The following is a 20,983-nucleotide window of genomic DNA, read 5'->3' on the forward strand; positions in this document are numbered from 1 at the left end:
TTAGTTATGCTGCTATAGACTTAGACTGCTGGAGGGTTCCCATGATGCACTGAGTGTTTCTTTCTCTTTTTGCTCTGTATGCACCACTCTGCATTTAATCATTAGTGATTGATCTCTGCTCCCCTCCACAGCATGTCTTTTTCCTGATTCTCTCCCCTCAGTCCCAACCAGTCCCAGCAGAAGACTGCCCCTCCCTGAGCCTGGTTCTGCTGGAGGTTTCTTCCTGTTAAAAGGGAGTTTTTCCTTCCCACTGTCGCCAAGTGCTTGCTCACAGGGGGTCGTTTTGACCGTTGGGGTTTTCCGTAATTATTGTATGGCTTTGCCTTACAATATAAAGTTCCTTGGGGCAACTGTTTGTTGTGATTTGGCGCTATATAAATAAAATTGATTTGATTTGATTTGATTCTTGAAAATAGGAACCAGCACACTTCGTGTCCACTCCTCAGGCATCCTCTCACTTTCCAAGATTTTATTAAACAATCTGTTTAGAAACTCTACTGCCATCTCTCCTTGACATTTCCATGCCTCCACTGGAATGTCATCTGGACCAACTGCCTTTCCACTCTTCATCCTCTTCATAGCAGCCCTCACTTCTTCCTTACTAATCTCTTGTACTTCCTGATTTACTCTCACCACATCATCCAGCCTTTTCTCTCGCTCATTTTCTTTATTCATCAGCTCTTCAAAATATTCCCTCCACCTTCTCAGCACACACTCCTCACTTGTCAGCACATTACCATGTGCATCTTTTACCAACCTAACCTGCTGCACATCCTTTCCAGCTCTGTCCCTTTGTCTGGCCAATCAGTACAAGTCCTTTTCTCCTTCCTTACTATTCATCTTCTTGTACAACTTGCAATATGCCTTTTCCTTCACTTTTGCCACTTCTCTTTTCACCTTACGCCGCATCTCCTTGTACTCCTGTCTACTTTCTTCATCTCTCTGAATGTCCCAAAACCTTTTAGCCAACCTCTTTCTCCTTATGCTTTCCTGGACCTCTTCATTCCACCACCAAGTCTCCTTGTCTTCCTTCTACTGTCCAGATGTCATACCCAGTACTGTCCTAGCTGTCTCCCTCACCACATCTGCAGTACTTTTCCAGTTGTCCAAAATTGCTTCCCCTCCAACCAGTGCCTCTGTCACCTGCTCGCTAAATTTCACACAGCAGTCTTCCTCCTTCAGCTTCCACCATCTGATCCTTTGAGCTCTCACTCTCTTCTTCTTCTTTACCTCTAAAGCTTCCTTGGCTTCCTGTTAATTCTAGAATAGAATTTAAAATTCTTCTTCTTACTTATAAGGTTTTGAATAATCAGGTCCCATCTTATCTTAGGGACCTCGTAGTACCATATCACCCCAATAGAGCGCTTCGCTCTCAGACTGCAGGCTTACTTGTAGTTCCTAGGGTTTGTAAGAGTAGAATGGGAGGCAGAGCCTTCAGCTTTCAGGCTCCTCTCCTGTGGAACCAGCTCCCAATTCAGATCAGGGAGACAGACACCCTCTCTACTTTTAAGATTAGGCTTAAAACTTTCCTTTTTGCTAAAGCTTATAGTTAGGGCTGGATCAGGTGACCCTGAACCATCCCTTAGTTATGCTGCTATAGACGTAGACTGCTGGGGGGTTCCCATGATGCACTGTTTCTTTCTCTTTTTGCTCTGTATGCACCACTCTGCATTTAATCATTAGTGATCGATCTCTGCTCCCCTCCACAGCATGTCTTTTTCCTGGTTCTCTCCCTCAGCCCCAACCAGTCCCAGCAGAAGACTGCCCCTCCCTGAGCCTGGTTCTGCTGGAGGTTTCTTCCTGTTAAAAGGGAGTTTTTCCTTCCCACTGTAGCCAAGTGCTTGCTCACAGGGGGTCGTTTTGACCGTTGGGGTTTTACATAATTATTGTATGGCCTTGCCTTACAATATAAAGCGCCTTGGGGCAACTGTTTGTTGTGATTGTTCTGAAAGACTTCTAGTGTAATGAAACTTATTCCCCACTGCTGGGTAGTCCATCAGAGTAAATGTAAATGTTATTAAGAAATGATCAGACAGAAGGGAGTTTTCAGGGAATACTGTTAAGTCTTCTATTTCCATACCATAAGTCAGAACAAGATCTAAGATATGATTAAAGTGGTGGGTGGACTCATTTACATTTTGAGCAAAGCCAATTGAGTCTAATAATAGATTAAATGCAGTGTTGAGGCTGTCATTCTCAGCATCTGTGTGGATGTTAAAATCGCCCACTATAATTATCTTATCTGAGCTAAGCACTAAGTCAGACAAAAGGTCTGAAAATTCACAGAGAAACTCACAGTAACTACCAGGTGGACGATAGATAATAACAAATAAAACTGGTTTTTGGGACTTCCAATTTGGATGGACAAGACTAAGAGTCAAGCTTTCAAATGAATTAAAGCTCTGTCTGGGTTTTTGATTAATTAATAAGCTGGAATGGAAGATTGCTGCTAATCCTCCGCCCCGGCCCATGCTACGAGCATTCTGACAGTTAGTGTGACTCGGGGGTGTTGACTCATTTAAACTAACATATTCATCCTGCTGTAACCAGGTTTCTGTAAGGCAGAATAAATCAATATGTTGATCAATTATTATATCATTTACCAACAGGGACTTAGAAGAGAGAGACCTAATGTTTAATATACCACATTTAACTGTTTTAGTCTGTGGTGCAGTTGAAGGTGCTATATTATTTTTTCTTTTTGAATTTTTATGCTTAAATAGATTTTTGCTGGTTATTGGTAGTCTGGGAGCAGGCACCGTCTCTACGGGGATGGGGTAATGAGGGGATGGCAGGGGGACAGAAGCTGCAGAGAGGTGTGTAAGACTACAACTCTGCTTCCTGGTCCCAACCCTGGATAGTCACGGTTTGGAGGATTTAAGAAAATTGGCCAGATTTCTAGAAATGAGAGCTGCTCCATCCAAAGTGGGATGGATGCCGTCTCTCCTAACAAGACCAGGTTTTCCCCAGAAGCTTTGCCAATTATCTATGAAGCCCACCTCATTTTTTGGACACCACTCAGACAGCCAGCAATTCAAGGAGAACATGCGGCTAAACATGTCACTCCCGGTCTGATTGGGGAGGGGCCCAGAGAAAACTACAGAGTCCGACATTGTTTTTGCAAAGTTACACACCGATTTAATGTTAATTTTAGTGACCTCCGATTGGCGTAACCGGGTGTCATTACTGCCGACGTGAATTACAATCTTACCAAATTTACGCTTACCCTTAGCCAGCAGTTTCAAATTTCCTTCAATGTCGCCTGCTCTGGCCCCCGGAAGACAATTGACTATGGTTGCTGGTGTCGCTAACTTCACATTTCGCAAAACAGAGTCGCCAATAACCAGAGTTTGATCCTCGGCGGGTGTGTCGTCGAGTGGGGAAAAACGGTTAGAGATGTGAACGGGTTGGCGGTGTACACGGGGCTTCTGTTTAGGGCTACGCTTCCTCCTCACAGTCACCCAGTCAGCCTGCTTTCCCGGCTGCTCGGGATCTGCCAGGGGGTAACTAATGCCGGCTAAGCTACCTTGGTCCGCACCGACTACAGGGGCCTGGCTAGCTGTAGAATTTTCCACGGTGCGGAGCCGAGTCTCCAATTCGCCCAGCCTGGCCTCCAAAGCTACGAATAAGCTACACTTATTACAAGTACCGTTACTGCTAAAGGAGGCCGAGGAATAACTAAACATTTCACACCCAGAGCAGAAAAGTGCGGGAGAGACAGGAGAAGCCGCCATGCTAAATCGGCTAAGAGCTAGTAGCTACGCTAAGCTAGCGGATTCCTAAAAACACGCAAAGTGAATAATGTGTAAATAATTTAGAGGTGATTCAGCAGAAGGAGTGCTTTAGTTAAGGCACGTAAAGATTACACTGGGAAACAAATCGTGATCTAGATAACTAGATCAATCTAACTGCGCAGATTAAACAGCTAACAGATACAGAAAAACACCGCTGTGCTCCGGAACAGGAAGTGATACAGTACCGCAGTGAGAGCCAACCACACCATCATCACCCCTTCAATTTCCAACTTCACACTCATCACCCTGTCAGACACTCGCTTAACCTCCAGCACACCTTTAACATACTCTTCCTTTAAAATGACCCCAACACCATTTCTCTTCCTGTCCTCACCATGGTACAACAACTTGTACCCACCGCCGATGCTCCTGCTCTTACTTCCCTTCCACTTGGTCTGTTGCACACATAATATGTCTACCTTTCTCCTCTCCATCATATCAGCCAGCTCTCTCCCTTTACCAGTCATACTACCAACATTCAAAGTCCCCATTCTCATTTTCATCTTCTCCCACTGTTTGTGGAAATGTTCTCCTATTCTTCGTCGTCTTCACACAGCAGTAGCCCAATTTCCACCGGCACCCTGTTGGGCACCAGTACCAGTGGCGGATGTTGTTAACCCGGCCGCGACCGATCCGGTATGGAAATTTGATTCTTATTCTGCATAGTTGGGTTGGCTTGTTTTACGCCGGATGCCCTTCCTGACGCAACCCTCCTCATTTATCCGGGCTTGGGACCGGCACTCAGAATGTACTGGCTGCACACCCCATGTGGCTGAGTTCACCAAGTGCACCTCTGTTTTTTAAATTGCAGCTCTTAAATATTTTCCATATAAATATTTTCTTGACTTTTACGTTTGTTTTCAGAGCTCTGTATGATATTAAGTGGCCTTCCTTCATTCAATATTATTTTGTGCATAACCATCAAATTCATAATTATCCGACCAGGCAGGCTGCACATTTGCATTTACCTTTGCATAGAGTGACTCGTTATCAGCATCACATCAGATATCATGGCGTTAAATCTTGGAATGATAATGTACAATCTTGTGAATCTATCTGTCACCTTATATACATATAAAAGTAGTCTAAAAGTGAAGATCCTGCAGGAGTATTTACAATGATTTGTTTTAATCTGGTAAAAATGGTGTAATGGTGTATTCTGTTATGTTTGTGTCAGGTTCCTGGTTTTATGGGTTGTGTTTGTGTTCTGTCTGCCTCTTGTTCTGACTCTGTTCTATCTTTCTGCTTGGGTTTTCTCTGCCCTGTTGCTTCTTGCCTTTCTCTCCTGGCTGTTGGTGGTTGGTGTCTCCCTCTGTCTGGCCACACCCCGGTTCTGATAGTTTCTCCACACACCTGTTCTGAGTTTGCAGTTAATCACCTGGGTGCTTTATAAGCCTCACAGTTTGTCTCTGTCCTTCGCCAGATCAATGTGCCTTGTGCCTCTTTCCAGCTCAGTTCCTTGTGTTTTTTGCCTTGCCTTGATTTCTTCATCATGTTTTTTGATTACCTGCCTGTGTACCTCGACCACGCCTAAGCCTGATGATTTTGCTACTGTTGCTTCTTTTGGACTGCTTATCTGTGTACAGACCCCTGCTACTGAACCAAGTAACTGCTTTTACTCCACTGAGCTGTGTCCTGCATTTGTGTCCAGCCTGCTTCACCAGTCAACTCTGATAGATCGATCTGGCCAACTATGGATGCAGCGGACGCAGACACTTTCCAGCGGGTGGTACACCACCACAGCCAGCAGCTAGCTCAAAAGGAGGACCAGCTGGCCACCCTGAACACTGGTATTAGCGCATTAGCTAAGCGACAAGACACCTTCATGGCCTCCGTGAGCTCTCAGATGGAACAACTACTGTCAACCATTTTTCTGTGTAGGCTCTCAGTTGTCCAGGTGGTTTCCATAGTAGAGAAGCTTGAATCTTCGACTGGACTGGGTTGCTTGACGCGAGGACGTTTCGCTTCAAATCGCAGAAGCTTCCTCAGCTAAAATTCTTGCTCTGGTGGTTTGACTTCTGTCTTGACTCTTGTAGAGAAGAATAATAGAAGTCATAAAAGCTGGAGTTTTAAAACCTAACCAGACCCTTCCTACCCTCCTCCTTAGTGTGTTCTTCTCTTAACAAATGTGTCTTTGTTTATCTCGATAACATTCTCATTTACTCACCTGATCTGGAAACTCACACCCAGCAGGTCCAGACCATTCTTCAAACTATTATGCAAAACTGTCTTTTTGTCCACCATTCCACAGTATCATTCTTGAGATTTGTAATTTCTGAGGGGAAGATCCAGATGGATCCTGCTAAGGTTACGGCAGTTCGTGATTGGGTGGTTCCGAGTTGCCGTAAGGACGTCCAGAGGTTCCTTGGTTTCGCCAACTTCTATCGTAGGTTTATCTGTTGGGAAAGTGTAGTGACACGGACCCACAACAGGGGGCGTAAATGAACGGACAATAGAGGAAGTTAAATGTGAACACTTTACTGTTGTGAATGTCACAACCACACACAGCAGATTATAGAATAAATACAAGTCAATGAATGAAGGTGTCGTGTGGGCAGGCTCGACGATAGGAGACGTCCGTCTGGAGATGAACCGGAACCACACGATTTCCACCGCCACCGAACCCGAAGGATACTGGAGCCGCCAAGTCCCGAAGTCTCCAGGTGGCCATCGTCTCAGCGTGTCGGATCTGGTACTGCTGGCGGAGAACAAAGACAGTCAAGTGTGGGTGTGTATACACCCCGTAACAATAACGGTGGGAATTCCACCTCCACCTCTACACACACTCGTGCAGTGTCTGAGTACCACTTATCTGGTGGGAAGAAGGACGAAACAGTCGCGACCCACGCCGGTCCTCTGGGTAGACAGCTGCAACACAATAGCTCTTAGAATCAATCAATATAGTACGCAGGCAGAGAAAGTTACCTCTCAAAGAAGTACGATATCTCGGCGACGTGGTGGAGATGTCATCCTGCTTTTATCCAGGGTGAAGTGCAGATGATCGGTGACAGCTGTCATAGTTGATGAGTGACAGCTGTCACCTCGGCTGTTCCTGTAAGGCAGCAGCGCCCCCTCGTGCCTGAAGCCTGCACTTCAGGCAGGGCGCCCTCTGGTGGTGGGCCAGCAGTACCTCCTCTTCTGGCGGCCCACACAACATTTATCTGTAACTTCAGTACCATCTGTTTAACGCTTTGAGTGGTTACTGGGATGATCAGCTGTAATTACATGTGTTCCCACACGAGGGCGAAACTACTGAATACTGTGTTGGTAATATGAGCAGAAGAAACAGAAGAAACAGCAAGATGTGTAACGCTGGCAGCTGCAGGTTTGGTGAATAAAACGGCCGCCGGTTTTCTCTTTTCTGCAAATATATGTACTTATGTCTCCATATACATTTCTACACACTTTACCTTTTCTTGTTCCCCCCTTTTTAATATTATTATATTTAAGTGAATATTGGAGGAGTGGGGTACAATTAGTTATACCTAACAGCTAACGTTAGCTTATCTAGCCGGCCTTAGCAACGTTTATCATAGCTTACAAAATAGTTGGTTCTTTTGTGTTTGATAACCCACATTAATTCATACTTTTGCCCACATTTATTCTATATGTATTTGTTAATACCTTTACTGTAGGCTTAACTACGCTAATATACTTTCTACACTGATTACCATTTTTGTTTATCGTGTTAGCTTGTTGGGTACGGTTGGCTTATTAACGGCTAATTTAGCTCTTCTACTATAACTAGCTTATTTTCGCCATTTACAATTCTATTTTACTTGGTGTAGATTTTTAATGATTCATCAGTTTATGTGTTCCTCTAAAGATATCAACATATAGTACCTAAGTTCTTAGGTTTCCATTTGATAGCATAATGATTATACTTTTTATTTTTATACTAACAGAGTTACTTTAGATAGATACCAGTATGTATATATACAATACTCTCTCTGTATTCTCTCTCATCTCTCAGTTACGGATGAAGCAGCTGTACAGGGTCCCATTTGAAAGGAATTGTGACAGAGTCAAGAACCTGCGGTGTGACTATGTGGAGGTATGTACATGGCACTGCCAGGACATCAGACTTTCACCTGCTGAGACAGACTATTGTATTGTGCATATCCTAATCTATTCTTTTGTCCAATACAGAGAATTTTGGAGATGGATGCCCACCCCATCCTCCATGAATACATTTATGTGGATGAGGTGGGATTCAACCTCAGTAAGTCAAGATGGAGGGGGAGAAACATCATTGGACAGAGGGCAGTTGTCATTGTCCCAGGCTAACGTGGAGGAAATGTCACCATGTGTGCCGCCATAACGCAGGATGGTGTCCTGCATCGCCATGCAACACTTGGCCCCTATAACACTGGTCATATCCTGACATTTCTGGACACTATTCATGGTATTCTTTCTCCAAATGAGGAAAATCCAGAACATGCAAGATTTGTGGTTATATAGGATGATGTCAGTTTTCATCGCTCCCAGCTGGTCCAAAATTAGTTTGTCAACCATCAATCATTCAATCAATTTTTTTTATATAGCGCCAAATCACAACAAACAGTTGCCCCAAGGCGCTTTATATTGTAAGGCAAGGCCATACAATAATTATCCCCATTTTTCTGTTGTCAGCTTGCCTCCATATTCACCATTTCTTAACCTGATTGAAGAATTCTTCTCAACATGGCGTTGAAAAGTGTATGATCGTCGTCCCTATGCCCGCCTTACACTTCTCCAGGCAATGAAGGAAGCATGTGGTGACATTGATGCTGCTTCTATCCAAGGTTGGATTTGCCACACAAGAAGATTCTTTCCTCAGTGTTTGGCAAGAGAAAATATAGCATGCGATGTTGATGAAATATTCTGGCCAGACCCAGCCCGGAGGAGAGATTGGGCCTCATGTATCAAAGTTGCGCACTTGTGGCGTAAATTTACGCTGTAAATTTGAAGTACACCAAAGTTGCCGTGACATGTATCAAGCAGTGCGCACCTGCCCATTTCCAGCGTACGCCTGACGTGACCTTGATAAATGCGGCGGGTGAAAACAATCGTAATTATAATAAACACGCCCATAAATATTCAGACTCCGCTTCAGACACACCCTCATTTTACGACATGGAAGCCAGGAAGACGGCAAAGAAAAAGAACTCCACCAATCACGACGCGTGCCAATAGAGCGTCAAAAGCGGCTGTCGTATTAACTGTTTTGTAGTATAATCAAAAAAGTGTTACAGTGGTCCCTCGTTTATCGCGGGAGTTACGTTCTAAAAATAGTCCGCAAAAAGCGAAGTCCGCGACGTAGTCAGCGTTATTTTTTACAATTATTATAGATGTTTTAAAGCTGTAAAACCCCTGTAAAACCACTTTATACACTTTCTCAATCAGGCATGAACATTTTCTCACTTTTCTCTCGTGTGTAAACACTCTCAAAGTTCAAACCTTAGTAGAAAAATAAGACCAAACTGTTTTCAGGCCCAAACATTTGTTTGAGAAATAAAAATAGAATGTTTTCCTATAAATAATTATGATGGCTTTTAGAACTAACAAATTTAATTTTAACGATCAACCTACGAGGTTGGACACATAAGAAATTATTAATAGTGACTGACCAGTATTTCACAGTTCCTCTGACCGCGCCTCTTCATCCTGGCGCTGCGCCACTGTCGCGCCTTTTTCCACTCACACCTTGCTGCAGGTGTCTTTTTCCGAGTGACAAACACAGTTATGAGTAGTTGTTGGCGCTCTTTTTTCTTCTGAGCGAGAAGATTCTTATAAACAGACAAGCAGACCACAATGCACTGTAAAAAAAGCATGCAAAATTGGACTAAAGAAATCCGCGAAACGGCGAGGCTGTGAAAGGTGAACGGCGTTATAGCGAGGGACCACTGTATTCTCTTTCCACATGTCAGTAATTCTTGACATGTGGATATTTGCTTGCTCAATTAATAAGACATGCCTAATCTGTCAGATTTCTTTATTTTAAAAATGTATTTCTTTATTTATTTTATTGTAACAAACGAATGGAGACGACAAAACCTGATTGCAGCACGGGCGAAGGGAATGACGAAACTACAGTTGTTATTATCAATTTCATAGTCTAAAACAATCACACCACATGAAGTTAAGCTCAGCGCTGCTCTGGCTCCAGGCTCGAAGTCTGGAGAAAAAGGCGAGCAGCGCTTTCTTTGCGGTCAGCGCTGTGACCACAGCAAAAGCGGGATTTGTATTGATTATTATGTAGTATAATCAGGAAAGTGTTATTTATGTAACATATGCATTGATTTGTATAATGGCACTGTTTATCATGTTGATCATCTTCATTTTTATGTGGATTCCAGCGCTGGTTCATTTTGGTGTATAATTTACGCCACCTCTCGACCTGGTGTATATTTTCAGCGCAGCGTACGGCAACGACCACATTAATAAATGCCACGTGGCGCAGCCGTTTTGGCGTACACCCCATATACGCTCCAATATCGCCATACGCAACGTTGATACATGAGGCCCATTAACCCTATATAAACAGGGTTGATGGGCTCTCCCCCATCAACAAACACACACTTTTTCATACATGTCTATTTTTTGGTTGCTGTATCACCATATGTGGTGGTTGGTGTACTTTTCTTTGTTTTTTTTTCTTGTATGCTGTACAATACTGCATTCACAACAGTAGCCAATTTATTCAGAAAATAAAATATTTTTGGTTCCAATATTGCTTGTGTTGACTTCTATTTGCATAATACTGTATTTTCATTCTTGTTTTGTTGTTTTTTGTTTTGTTGTCTCTGATATTTGTTAGTTTTGGTCTAAGCAGTGGGTCACCCCTCTGAGTCTGGTCTGCTTGAGATTTCTTAACCAAAAATGCGAGAGGGAGTGTTTTGTATGACCACTGTCGCTGTGTGTTTGCTCAGGGGCATTGGTAAGGTTAAACCTTGCCCTTGTGAAGAGCCTTGAGGCAGCTCTGTTGCAATTTGGTGTGATATAAATAAACTGAATTGAATCTTTGCTCCTCTGGCCATGTCTCCACAGTCCTGATGGCAGCTACACTGAGGACCACAGCACAGAGCTCCATTTTAAATCTCGTAGTTCAGAGTTTGATGACGACTTTGATGATGAAGAACCTTTACCAAGTATTGGAACCTGCAAGTCCTTGTACCCCTTCCAAGGTAAGATCTTTCCTCTCACTGACAATGACCACATCATCAATGATATCACGCAGGATCATGTCCGCTGGTCATCCTTCCCTACAGTATATATTATGTTATATATTGTGTTTGAGGTCATGGAGGTTGGCAGTGTGGTTGGGGTGGAGCCTATTTTAGTATATATTATGTGAAACACTATCTTATGTCAGACAGACAACTAGTCATTGACTTTCACCCCTATAATGGCCCCTTCACACATAACACGATTGATGCGAAGGAGGATTCGAATACCACTGGTGAAAAATCAGGGCCACCTTCAAACACCTTGTACAGCGGTTGCTACATTGATTCGGGTACAGTACATGCACTCTACATTCACGTGTCGCTCACACTGGAAACCCAGTGGAACGGTGGACAAGATGAGGTCGCTTTGCCATCTTATCATGCTTCCAACATTCACACAGCATGTTGAACGCAGGTTGTACAAATTTCAATTTCAATTTATTTTCATTTATATAGCGCCAAATCACAACAGAGTTGCCTCAAAGCGCTTCACACAGGTAAGGTCTAACCTTACCAACCCCCCAGAGCAACAGTGGTAAAGGAAAAACTCCCTCTGAGGAAAAAACCTCAAGCAGACCAGACTCAAAGGGGTGACCCTCTGCTTGCCTGCCATGCTACAAACATAAATTAGAGAACAATTTACAGATGAATATACAAGAAATGCTATTGGCGCACAGGACAGGAGGATCGCCAACATGAATACAACTCCCATCTCTGGATGGAGCTGCACCTTAAACAGAGAGAAAAAACAGAATCAGGCATCAGAAAGACAAAAAAAATACTGTATAATTTGCCAGCATTAAACAAGAAAAACAGAGAAATACTAAGGTGATCGCCGGCCACTAGCCCTAAACTTCACTAAAAGACCCAGAATTTAGATAAAGTTGAGGCCGCGGCCCGCTACGTTTACTAATAAATGAATTAAAAGAGTAAAAAGCATAAAACAAAATTGTACCAGTATGCTAGCCATATGAAAGGGAAAATAAGTGCGTCTTAAGTGGGAGGTGGGAGGGAGGTGATGTTCTAGTGGTTAAGGTGTTGGGCTTGAGTCCAGAAGATTATGGGTTCAAATCCCCGCCTGACTGGAAAATCACTAAGGGCCCTTGGGCAAGGCCTTTAATCCCCTATTGCACCCGGTGTGTAATGAGCGCCTTATATGGCAGCACCCTGACATCGGGGTGAATGTGAGGCATAATTGTAAAGCGCTTTGAGCGTCTGATGCAGATGGAAAAGCGCTATATAAATGCAGTCCATTTACCATTTAAGTCTGGACTTGAAAGTCTCCACAGAATCTGACTGTTTTATTGACGCAGGGAGATCATTCCACAGAACAGGGGCACGATAAGAGAAAGCTCTGTGACCCACAGACTTCTTATTCACCCTAGGGACACAAAGTAGTCCTGTACCCTGAGAACGTAAAGCCCGGACCGATACGTAAGGTTTAATTAGCTTAGATTAGATTAGATTAATCAGCTAGGTAGGGAGGTGCCAGTCCATGAATAATTTTATAGGTTAGTAGCAGAATCTTAAAATCTGATCTCACTGCGACAGGAAGCCAGTGAAGAGACGCCAAAATGGGTGTAATGTGGTCAAACTTTCTGCTTTGTGTCAAAAGTCTGTCTGCAGCATTCTGAACCAATTGGAGAGCCCTAATGCTGGACTGTAGTAAACCAGAAAATAAAACATTGCAGTAGTCCAATCTGGAAAAGATAAATGCATGGATCATGGTCTCAGCATCAGCCATAGACAGGATGGGACGAATCTTCGCTATATTTTGCAGGTGGAAGAAAGCAGTCCTAGTAATATTTCTAATGTGGAGGCCAAAGGACAATGAAGGATCAAAAATTACCCCAAGGTTCCTCACTTTGTCAGTGTGATGTATCAAATGAATTTTATTTATATAGCGCCAAATCACAACAAACAGTTGCCCCAAGGCGCTTTATATTGTAAGGCAAAGCCATACAATAATTACGGAAAAACCCCAACGGTCAAAACGACCCCCTGTGAGCAAGCACGTGGCAACAGTGGGAAGGAAAAACTCCCTTTTAACAGGAAGAAACCTCCAGCAGAACCAGGCTCAGGGAGGGGCAGTCTTCTGCTGAGACTGGTTGGGGCTGAGGGAAAAAAACAGGAAAAAGACATGCCGTGAAGGGGGGCAGAGATCGATCACTAATGATTAAATGCAGAGTGATGCATACGGAGCAAAAAGAGAAAGAAACACTCAATGCATTATGGAAACCCCCCAGCAGTCTAAGTCTATAGCAGCATAACTAAGGGATGGTTCAGGGTCACCTGATCCAGCCCTAACTATAAGCTTTAGCAAAAAGGAAAGTTTTAAGCCTAATCTTAAAAGTAGAGAAGGTGTCTGTCTCCCTGATCCAAATTGGGAGCTGGTTCCACAGGAGAGGAGCCTGAAAGCTGAAGGCTCTGCCTCCCATTCTACTCTTACAAACCCTAGGAACTACAAGTAAGCCTGCAGTCTGAGAGCGAAGCGCTCTATTGGGGTGATATGGTACTATGAGGTCCCTAAGATAAGAAGGGACCTGACTATTCAAAACCTTATAAGTAAGAAGAAGAATTTTAAATTCTATTCTAGAATTAACAGGAAGCCAATGAAGAGAGGCCAATATGGGTGAGATATGCTCTCTCCTTCAAGTCCCCGTTAGTACTCTAGCTGCAGCATTTTGAATTAACTGAAGGCTTTTCAGGGAACTTTTAGGACAACCTGATAATAATGAATTACAATAGTCCAGCCTAGAGGAAATAAATGCATGAATTAGTTTTTCAGCATCACTCTGAGACAAGACCTTTCTAATTTTAGAGATATTGCGTAAATGCAAAAAAGCAGTCTTACATATTTGTTTAATATGCACTTTGAATGACATATTCTGATCAAAAATGACTCCAAGATTTCTCACAGTATTACTAGAGGTCAGGGTAATGCCATCCAGAGTAAGGATCTGGTTAGACACCATGTTTCTAAGATTTGTGGGGCCAAGTACAATAACTTCAGTTTTATCTGAGTTTAAAAGCAGGAAATTAGAGGTCATCCATGTCCTTATGTCTGTAAGACAATCCTGCAGTTTAGCTAATTGGTGTGTGTCCTCTGGCTTCATGGATAGATAAAGCTGGGTATCATCTGCGTAACAATGAAAATTTAAGCAATGCCGTCTAATAATACTGCCTAAGGGAAGCATGTATAAAGTGAATAAAATTGGTCCTAGCACAGAACCTTGTGGAACTCCATAATTAACCTTAGTCTGTGAAGAAGATTCCCCATTTACATGAACAAATTGTAATCTATTAGATAAATATGATTCAAACCACAGCAGCGCAGTGCCTTTAATACCTATGGCATGCTCTAATCTCTGTAATAAAATTTTATGGTCAACAGTGTCAAAAGCAGCACTGAGGTCTAACAGAACAAGCACAGAGATAAGTCCACTGTCTGAGGCCATAAGAAGATCATTTGTAACCTTCACTAATGCTGTTTCTGTACTATGATGAATTCTAAAACCTGACTGAAACTCTTCAAATAGACCATTCCTCTGCAGATGATCAGTTAGCTGTTTTACAACTACCCTTTCAAGAATTTTTGAGAGAAAAGGAAGGTTGGAGATTGGCCTATAATTAGCTAAGATAGCTGGGTCAAGTGATGGCTTTTTAAGTAATGGTTTAATTACTGCCACCTTAAAAGCCTGTGGTACATAGCCAAATAATAAAGATAGATTGATCATATTTAAGATCGAAGCATTAAATAATGGTAGGGCTTCCTTGAGCAGCCTGGTAGGAATGGGGTCTAATAAACATGTTGATGGTTTGGATGAAGTAACTAATGAAAATAACTCAGACAGAACAATCGGAGAGAAAGAGTCTAACCAAATACCGGCATCACTGAAAGCAGCCAAAGATAACGATACGTCTTTGGGATGGTTATGAGTAATTTTTTCTCTAATAGTTAAAATTTTATTAGCAAAGAAAGTCATGAAGTCATTACTAGTTAAAGGAATACTCGGCTCAATAGAGCTCCGACTCTTTGTCAGCCTGGCTACAGTGCTGAAAAGAAACCTGGGGTTGTTCTTATTTTCTTCAGTTAGTGATGAGTAGTAAGATGTCCTAGCTTTACGGAGGGCTTTTTTATAGAACAACAGACTCTTTTTCCAGGCTAAGTGAAGATCTTCTAAATTAGTGAGACGCCATTTCCTCTCCAACTTATGGGTTATCTGCTTTAAGCTGCGAGTTTGTGAGTTATACCACGGAGTCAGGCACTTCTGATTTAAAGCTCTCTTTTTCAGAGGAGCTTCAGCATCCAAAGTTGTCTTCAATAAGGATGTAAAACTATTGACGAGATACTCTATCTCACTCACAGAGTTTAGGTAGCTACTCTGCACTGTGTTGGTATATGGCATTAGGGAACATAAAGAAGGAAACATATCCTTAAACCTAGTTACAGCGCTTTCTGAAAGACTTCTAGTGTAATGAAACTTATTCCCCACTGCTGGGTAGTCCATCAGAGTAAATGTAAATGTTATTAAGAAATGATCAGACAGAAGGGAGTTTTCAGGGAATACTGTTAAGTCTTCAATTTCCATACCATAAGTCAGAACAAGATCTAAGATATGATTAAAGTGGTGGGTGGACTCATTTACATTTTGAGCAAAGCCAATTGAGTCTAATAATAGATTAAATGCAGTGTTGAGGCTGTCATTCTCAGCATCTGTGTGGATGTTAAAATCGCCCACTATAATTATCTTATCTGAGCTAAGCACTAAGTCAGACAAAAGTTCTGAAAATTCACAGAGAAACTCACAGTAACGACCAGGAGGACGATAGATAACAACAAATAAAACTGGTTTTTGGGACTTCCAATTTGGATGGACAAGACTAAGAGTCAAGCTTTCAAATGAATTAAAGCTCTATCTGGGTTTTTGATTAATTAATAAGCTGGAATGGAAGATTGCTGCTAATCCTCCGCCTCGGCCCGTGCTATGAGCGTTCTTGCAGTTAGTGTGACTCGGGGGTGTTGACTCATTTAAACTAATATAATCATCCTGCTGTAACCAGGTTTCTGTTAGGCAGAATAAATCAATATGTTGATCAATTATTATATCATTTACTAACAGGGACTTAGAAGAGAGAGACCTAATGTTTAATAGACCACATTGTCTCAGAGTGATGCTGAAAAACTAATTCATGCATTTATTTCCTCTAGGCTGGACTATTGTAATTCATTATTATCAGGTTGTCCTAAAAGTTCCCTAAAAAGCCTTCAGTTAATTCAAAATGCTGCAGCTAGAGTACTGACGGGGACTAGAAGGAGAGAGCATATCTCACCCATATTGGCCTCTCTTCATTGGCTTCCTGTTAATTCTAGAATAGAATTTAAAATTCTTCTTCTTACTTATAAGGTTTTGAATAATCAGGTCCCATCTTATCTTAGGGACCTCGTAGTACCATATCACCCCAATAGAGCGCTTCGCTCTCAGACTGCAGGCTTACTTGTAGTTCCTAGGGTTTGTAAGAGTAGAATGGGAGGCAGAGCCTTCAGCTTTCAGGCTCCTCTCCTGTGGAACCAGCTCCCAATTCAGATCAGGGAGACAGACACCCTCTCTACTTTTAAGATTAGGCTTAAAACTTTCCTTTTTGCTAAAGCTTATAGTTAGGGCTGGATCAGGTGACCCTGAACCATCCCTTAGTTATGCTGCTATAGACGTAGACTGCTGGGGGGTTCCCATGATGCACTGTTTCTTTCTCTTTTTGCTCTGTATGCACCACTCTGCATTTAATCATTAGTGATCGATCTCTGCTCCCCTCCACAGCATGTCTTTTTCCTGGTTCTCTCCCTCAGCCCCAACCAGTCCCAGCAGAAGACTGCCCCTCCCTGAGCCTGGTTCTGCTGGAGGTTTCTTCCTGTTAAAAGGGAGTTTTTCCTTCCCACTGTAGCCAAGTGCTTGCTCACAGGGGGTCGTTTTGACCGTTGGGGTTTTACATAATTATTGTATGGCCTTGCCTTACAATATAAAGCGCCTTGGGGCAACTGTTTGTTGTGATTTGGCGCTATATAAATAAAATTGATTGATTGATTGATTTAACTGTTTTAGTCTGTGGTGCAGTTGAAGGTGCTATATTATTTTTTCTTTTTGAATTTTTATGCTTAAATAGATTTTTGCTGGTTATTGGTGGTCTGGGAGCAGGCACCGTCTCTACGGGGATGGGGTAATGAGGGGATGGCAGGGGGAGAGAAGCTGCAGAGAGGTGTGTAAGACTACAACTCTGCTTCCTGGTCCCAACCCTGGATAGTCACGGTTTGGAGGATTTAAGAAAATTGGCCAGATTTCTAGAAATGAGAGCTGCTCCATCCAAAGTGGGATGGATGCTGTCTCTCCTAACAAGACCAGGTTTTCCCCAGAAGCTTTGCCAATTATCTATGAAGCCCACCTCATTTTTTGGACACCACTCAGACAGCCAGCAATTCAAGGAGAACATGCGGCTAAACATGTCACTCCCGGTCCGATGTATGACACACGAGCCTAGGCTGAGTGTTAACTGGTCAAATTGATGCCGATGTCTCACTGGACCAAGAACCATCATTTCAGTCTTGTCAGAGTTTAAAAGTAGGAAGTTTCTAGACATCCATCTTCTCACTGCTGCAAGGCAATCTTCTAAGGATTTTATGTGAATGATATTACCAGCAGTTATCAGCATGTATAACTGAGTATCATCTGCATAGCAGTGAAAGGTAATCCCAAAATGCTGCAATATGTGCCCAAGGGGTGCTATAAAAGGGAGAAAAGCAAGGGGCCTAAGACAGACCCCTGTGGAACCCCAAATTTCATATCACTAAGGTTAGAGGTAGTGTTACTGTACAAAACACAGTGAAAACAACTGGTCAAGTATGACGTCAGCCATGCAAGGGCACTCCCAGTAATCCCAAAATGATTTTCCAGCCTATCAAGTAGAATATGATGATCCACTGTATCAAATGCAGCATTGAGATCTAACAGCAACAGAACCGTAGTGGTGTCTGAATCCATTGTAAGCAGAAGATCATTCACCACTTTAGTGAGAGCCGTCTCTGTGGAATGATATTTTCTAAAAGCAGACTGCAGTGGCTCAAAGAGATTATTCTCAGTAAGATAGTCTACGAGCTGCCATGAAACCACTTTTTCCAGAATTTTAGAGCAAAATGATACATTTGATATCGGCCAATAGTTTGTCAATACACTAGGGGCAAGATTAGGTTTCTTACGTAATGGTTTAATCACTGCAGATTTGAAACATTTAGGAACAGATCCAGAAGTTAAAGAAAGATTAATAATTTCCAGCACAATCGGCCCAAGAGTGGGCCACAGGTCCTTAAACAGTTTTGTTGGTATAGGATTAAATAAACAGGTTGTGTTTTTTGCTTTTTGACATTACGAGTTTTGTCAACATGTCTAGTGAGATACTATCAAATTCTGTAAATCTAGGTAATACCTCAGTAGTGGCACCCACATCAATAGCAGGGTGTAGTGGCTGGATTAAGGCATGCTGGGATATGTTTAACCTGATGTCTTCTATTTTCTTAAAGTAATCCAGGAAATCTTGTGCTGTAAAAGGAGAGCGAACTACAGGTGGTTGTCCATGCAAAAGTGTTGCCACCGTGTCGAACAAGAACTTTGAGTTATGCTTGTTTTTGTTGATCAAATCAGAGTAATAGGTCCACTTTGTAGGCAGTAATGCATGCTTATAGTCTAAGATAGCATCACACCATGCAAGGTGAAATACTTCTAATTTGGAATGACGCCATTTCCGTTCTAGACCTTTATGCTTGAGGTCACGCAGATAGTCATTGAACCAAGGTGACTGCGATTGTGGGGAGCGCAGTTTTAACACAGGTGGTGCAATCATGTCAAGTGTAGTTTTGAGCGCTGAGTTTAAACTATCCACAAGTCTGTCTACTGACTGGGTATTTGTCAGATGTGAAGCTAAGCCATCAGGCAGTCCAGCTTCGAGTTCAGTCTTAGTTGAGGAGTTGATGCATCGCCGTAATGATATATAAGGTTGTTGTTCCACTAAACACGGCAGCGAAACTGTAAACTTAATAAGTGAGTGATCAGACACCACTGATGTAAGAGGCATGATGTCAATATTCGTGACAGCAATACCACGTGCAAGAACCAGATCCAGGGTATTTCCACTAATGTGCGTCGAATCCCAAATGGATTGCCGAAATCCTAATGCATCCACAATTTCCATAAATGATTTGCAGAGGGGATCAGAAGGCTTATTTATATGAAAGTTAAAGTCACCAATGATCAGAATGTTACCGACTTCCGGTTGGTAAACGAATGGAGTAGACATGTGGTGAACGTGCTCCGGCTTTTTACCTTTTCATATCACTTTAATTTTGTGCCGCTTTTGTCGGTAATAACATTTTTTATCATTTGAACCGGTCAAAGTTGACTACGATGCCGACTAAGGGGGCAAAACCTGCCAACAAAGAGGGTGCTAGCACAGCCGGTCCAGGCCTCACGCTTGACGCCATCACTGAGCTACTGGAGGAACACCGCCAGAAGCTATCTGATAACTTCAAGGAATCTTTTGGTATAATTAATTCCAAACTGGATCAAATTAAAATATCTGTGGATGACCATGACCAACGAATTTCTTCACTTGAGCTCGCCTCTGACGACCTGAGCCAGCAAGTTCTGGATCTGGAAAACTCCTGTTCCTCCTTCCGAGACGAGAACACTAAGCTAAAAGCTAAAGTGGTTGATTTGGAGAACCGCAGTCGCCGCCAGAACATACGCATCCTTGGGCTAGCCGAAGCCACAGAGAGTGGTCGTCGGACTGAGTTACCGGCTGGGTGTGATGGCGTGGCACAGCTGGGAACCTGTGGCAACCCGATTCCAACCCGGAGGAACACGGAGGTTCTTTAGGCGGACAGCAGCAGATGTTAGTGATTGTAAGCTGTCGTAGCAAAGCACAAGTAGCAAAAGATTCTGGCCCCGAACCCATGACAGGTTTGGGGTTAAATTTGTAGCCGTGATGATCATCAGCTGTGAGCACCCACTCAGTGAAGATCCAGCTCAGCTGTGAGACACTACTCTGTCAACTCCATGCTCTGTCTTGACAGATGGGGCGGGGCCCACGTGCCACCTGACAGCCGGGAGCAGAGCCCTGACGTAGCACACAGTGAAAGCACATAGTCACTTCACCCAGCAGCTCCACCTCAGCTTCACCTGAAAACACAGACAGATAGAAGCCAGCAGACCAGGGGCAAACCACAACAGAAACGCACCTGGGACAGGAACACCACACACTTGGTAAAGAAGGCACAGCAAAGACACCACTTTCTGAGAATCCTCAGGAAAAATAACCTCAACCAGAGATGTCTGGTGTCTGATTTCCTGCTCTCCCATGGAGAGCATACTCACATACTGCCTCTGAACGTGGTTTACCAGCTGCATGGGGGCAAACAGGAAAAAGCTCCAGAGAAGATCACTGGGCGCCCTCTACCCACACTGGAGAACCTTCATGGCTCTGACTGTCTCAGGAGAGCCAACACCATCCTAAAGGACTCTTCCCACCCTGGACACTCTCTGTTTGAGCTGCTGCCATCAGGCAGACGGTACAGGACCATTAAAACAAGAACAAACAGACTGAAAAACAGTTTCTACACAACTGCTGTTAAAGCTTTGAATGACACTGGAACCAAACAGCCAGGTCACATGACACACTTGAAATGAGTGCAATATTTGTTTATGTGCAAATGTCCACTGCCACTGAAATTACAGGTTTTGTACATACCTTTCTCTTTTTGCTACTACATTCTTATATATATTTTTTCTTTTTTTAATTTGTACTTTGGACATATCTTTTCCATTCTGTTAAATTTTATGTTTCTTTTCTTCTCCAGACCTTTTAAGTCTGCATGTGGTTTGCTCAGGTTTATATTTGCACCTTCCATTGTACTTGTTACAATGACAATAAAGAATC

General features: G+C 42.9%; 1 protein-coding gene across 1 annotated transcript in view; it reads left to right on the top strand.

Moving 5' to 3' along the window:
• Positions 1-20,983, top strand: part of fnbp1a (formin binding protein 1a) — a 350,992-nt gene that overhangs the window by 249,397 nt on the left and 80,612 nt on the right. The window contains exon 16 of the mRNA XM_034171436.1: positions 10,824-10,960. Coding sequence (XP_034027327.1) covers positions 10,824-10,960 — 137 coding nt within the window. The remainder of the gene's footprint in view (positions 1-10,823; positions 10,961-20,983) is intronic.

Source organism: Thalassophryne amazonica, chromosome 5 (assembly GCF_902500255.1).
Source record: "Thalassophryne amazonica chromosome 5, fThaAma1.1, whole genome shotgun sequence".
NCBI classification, from domain to species: domain Eukaryota; kingdom Metazoa; phylum Chordata; class Actinopteri; order Batrachoidiformes; family Batrachoididae; genus Thalassophryne; species Thalassophryne amazonica.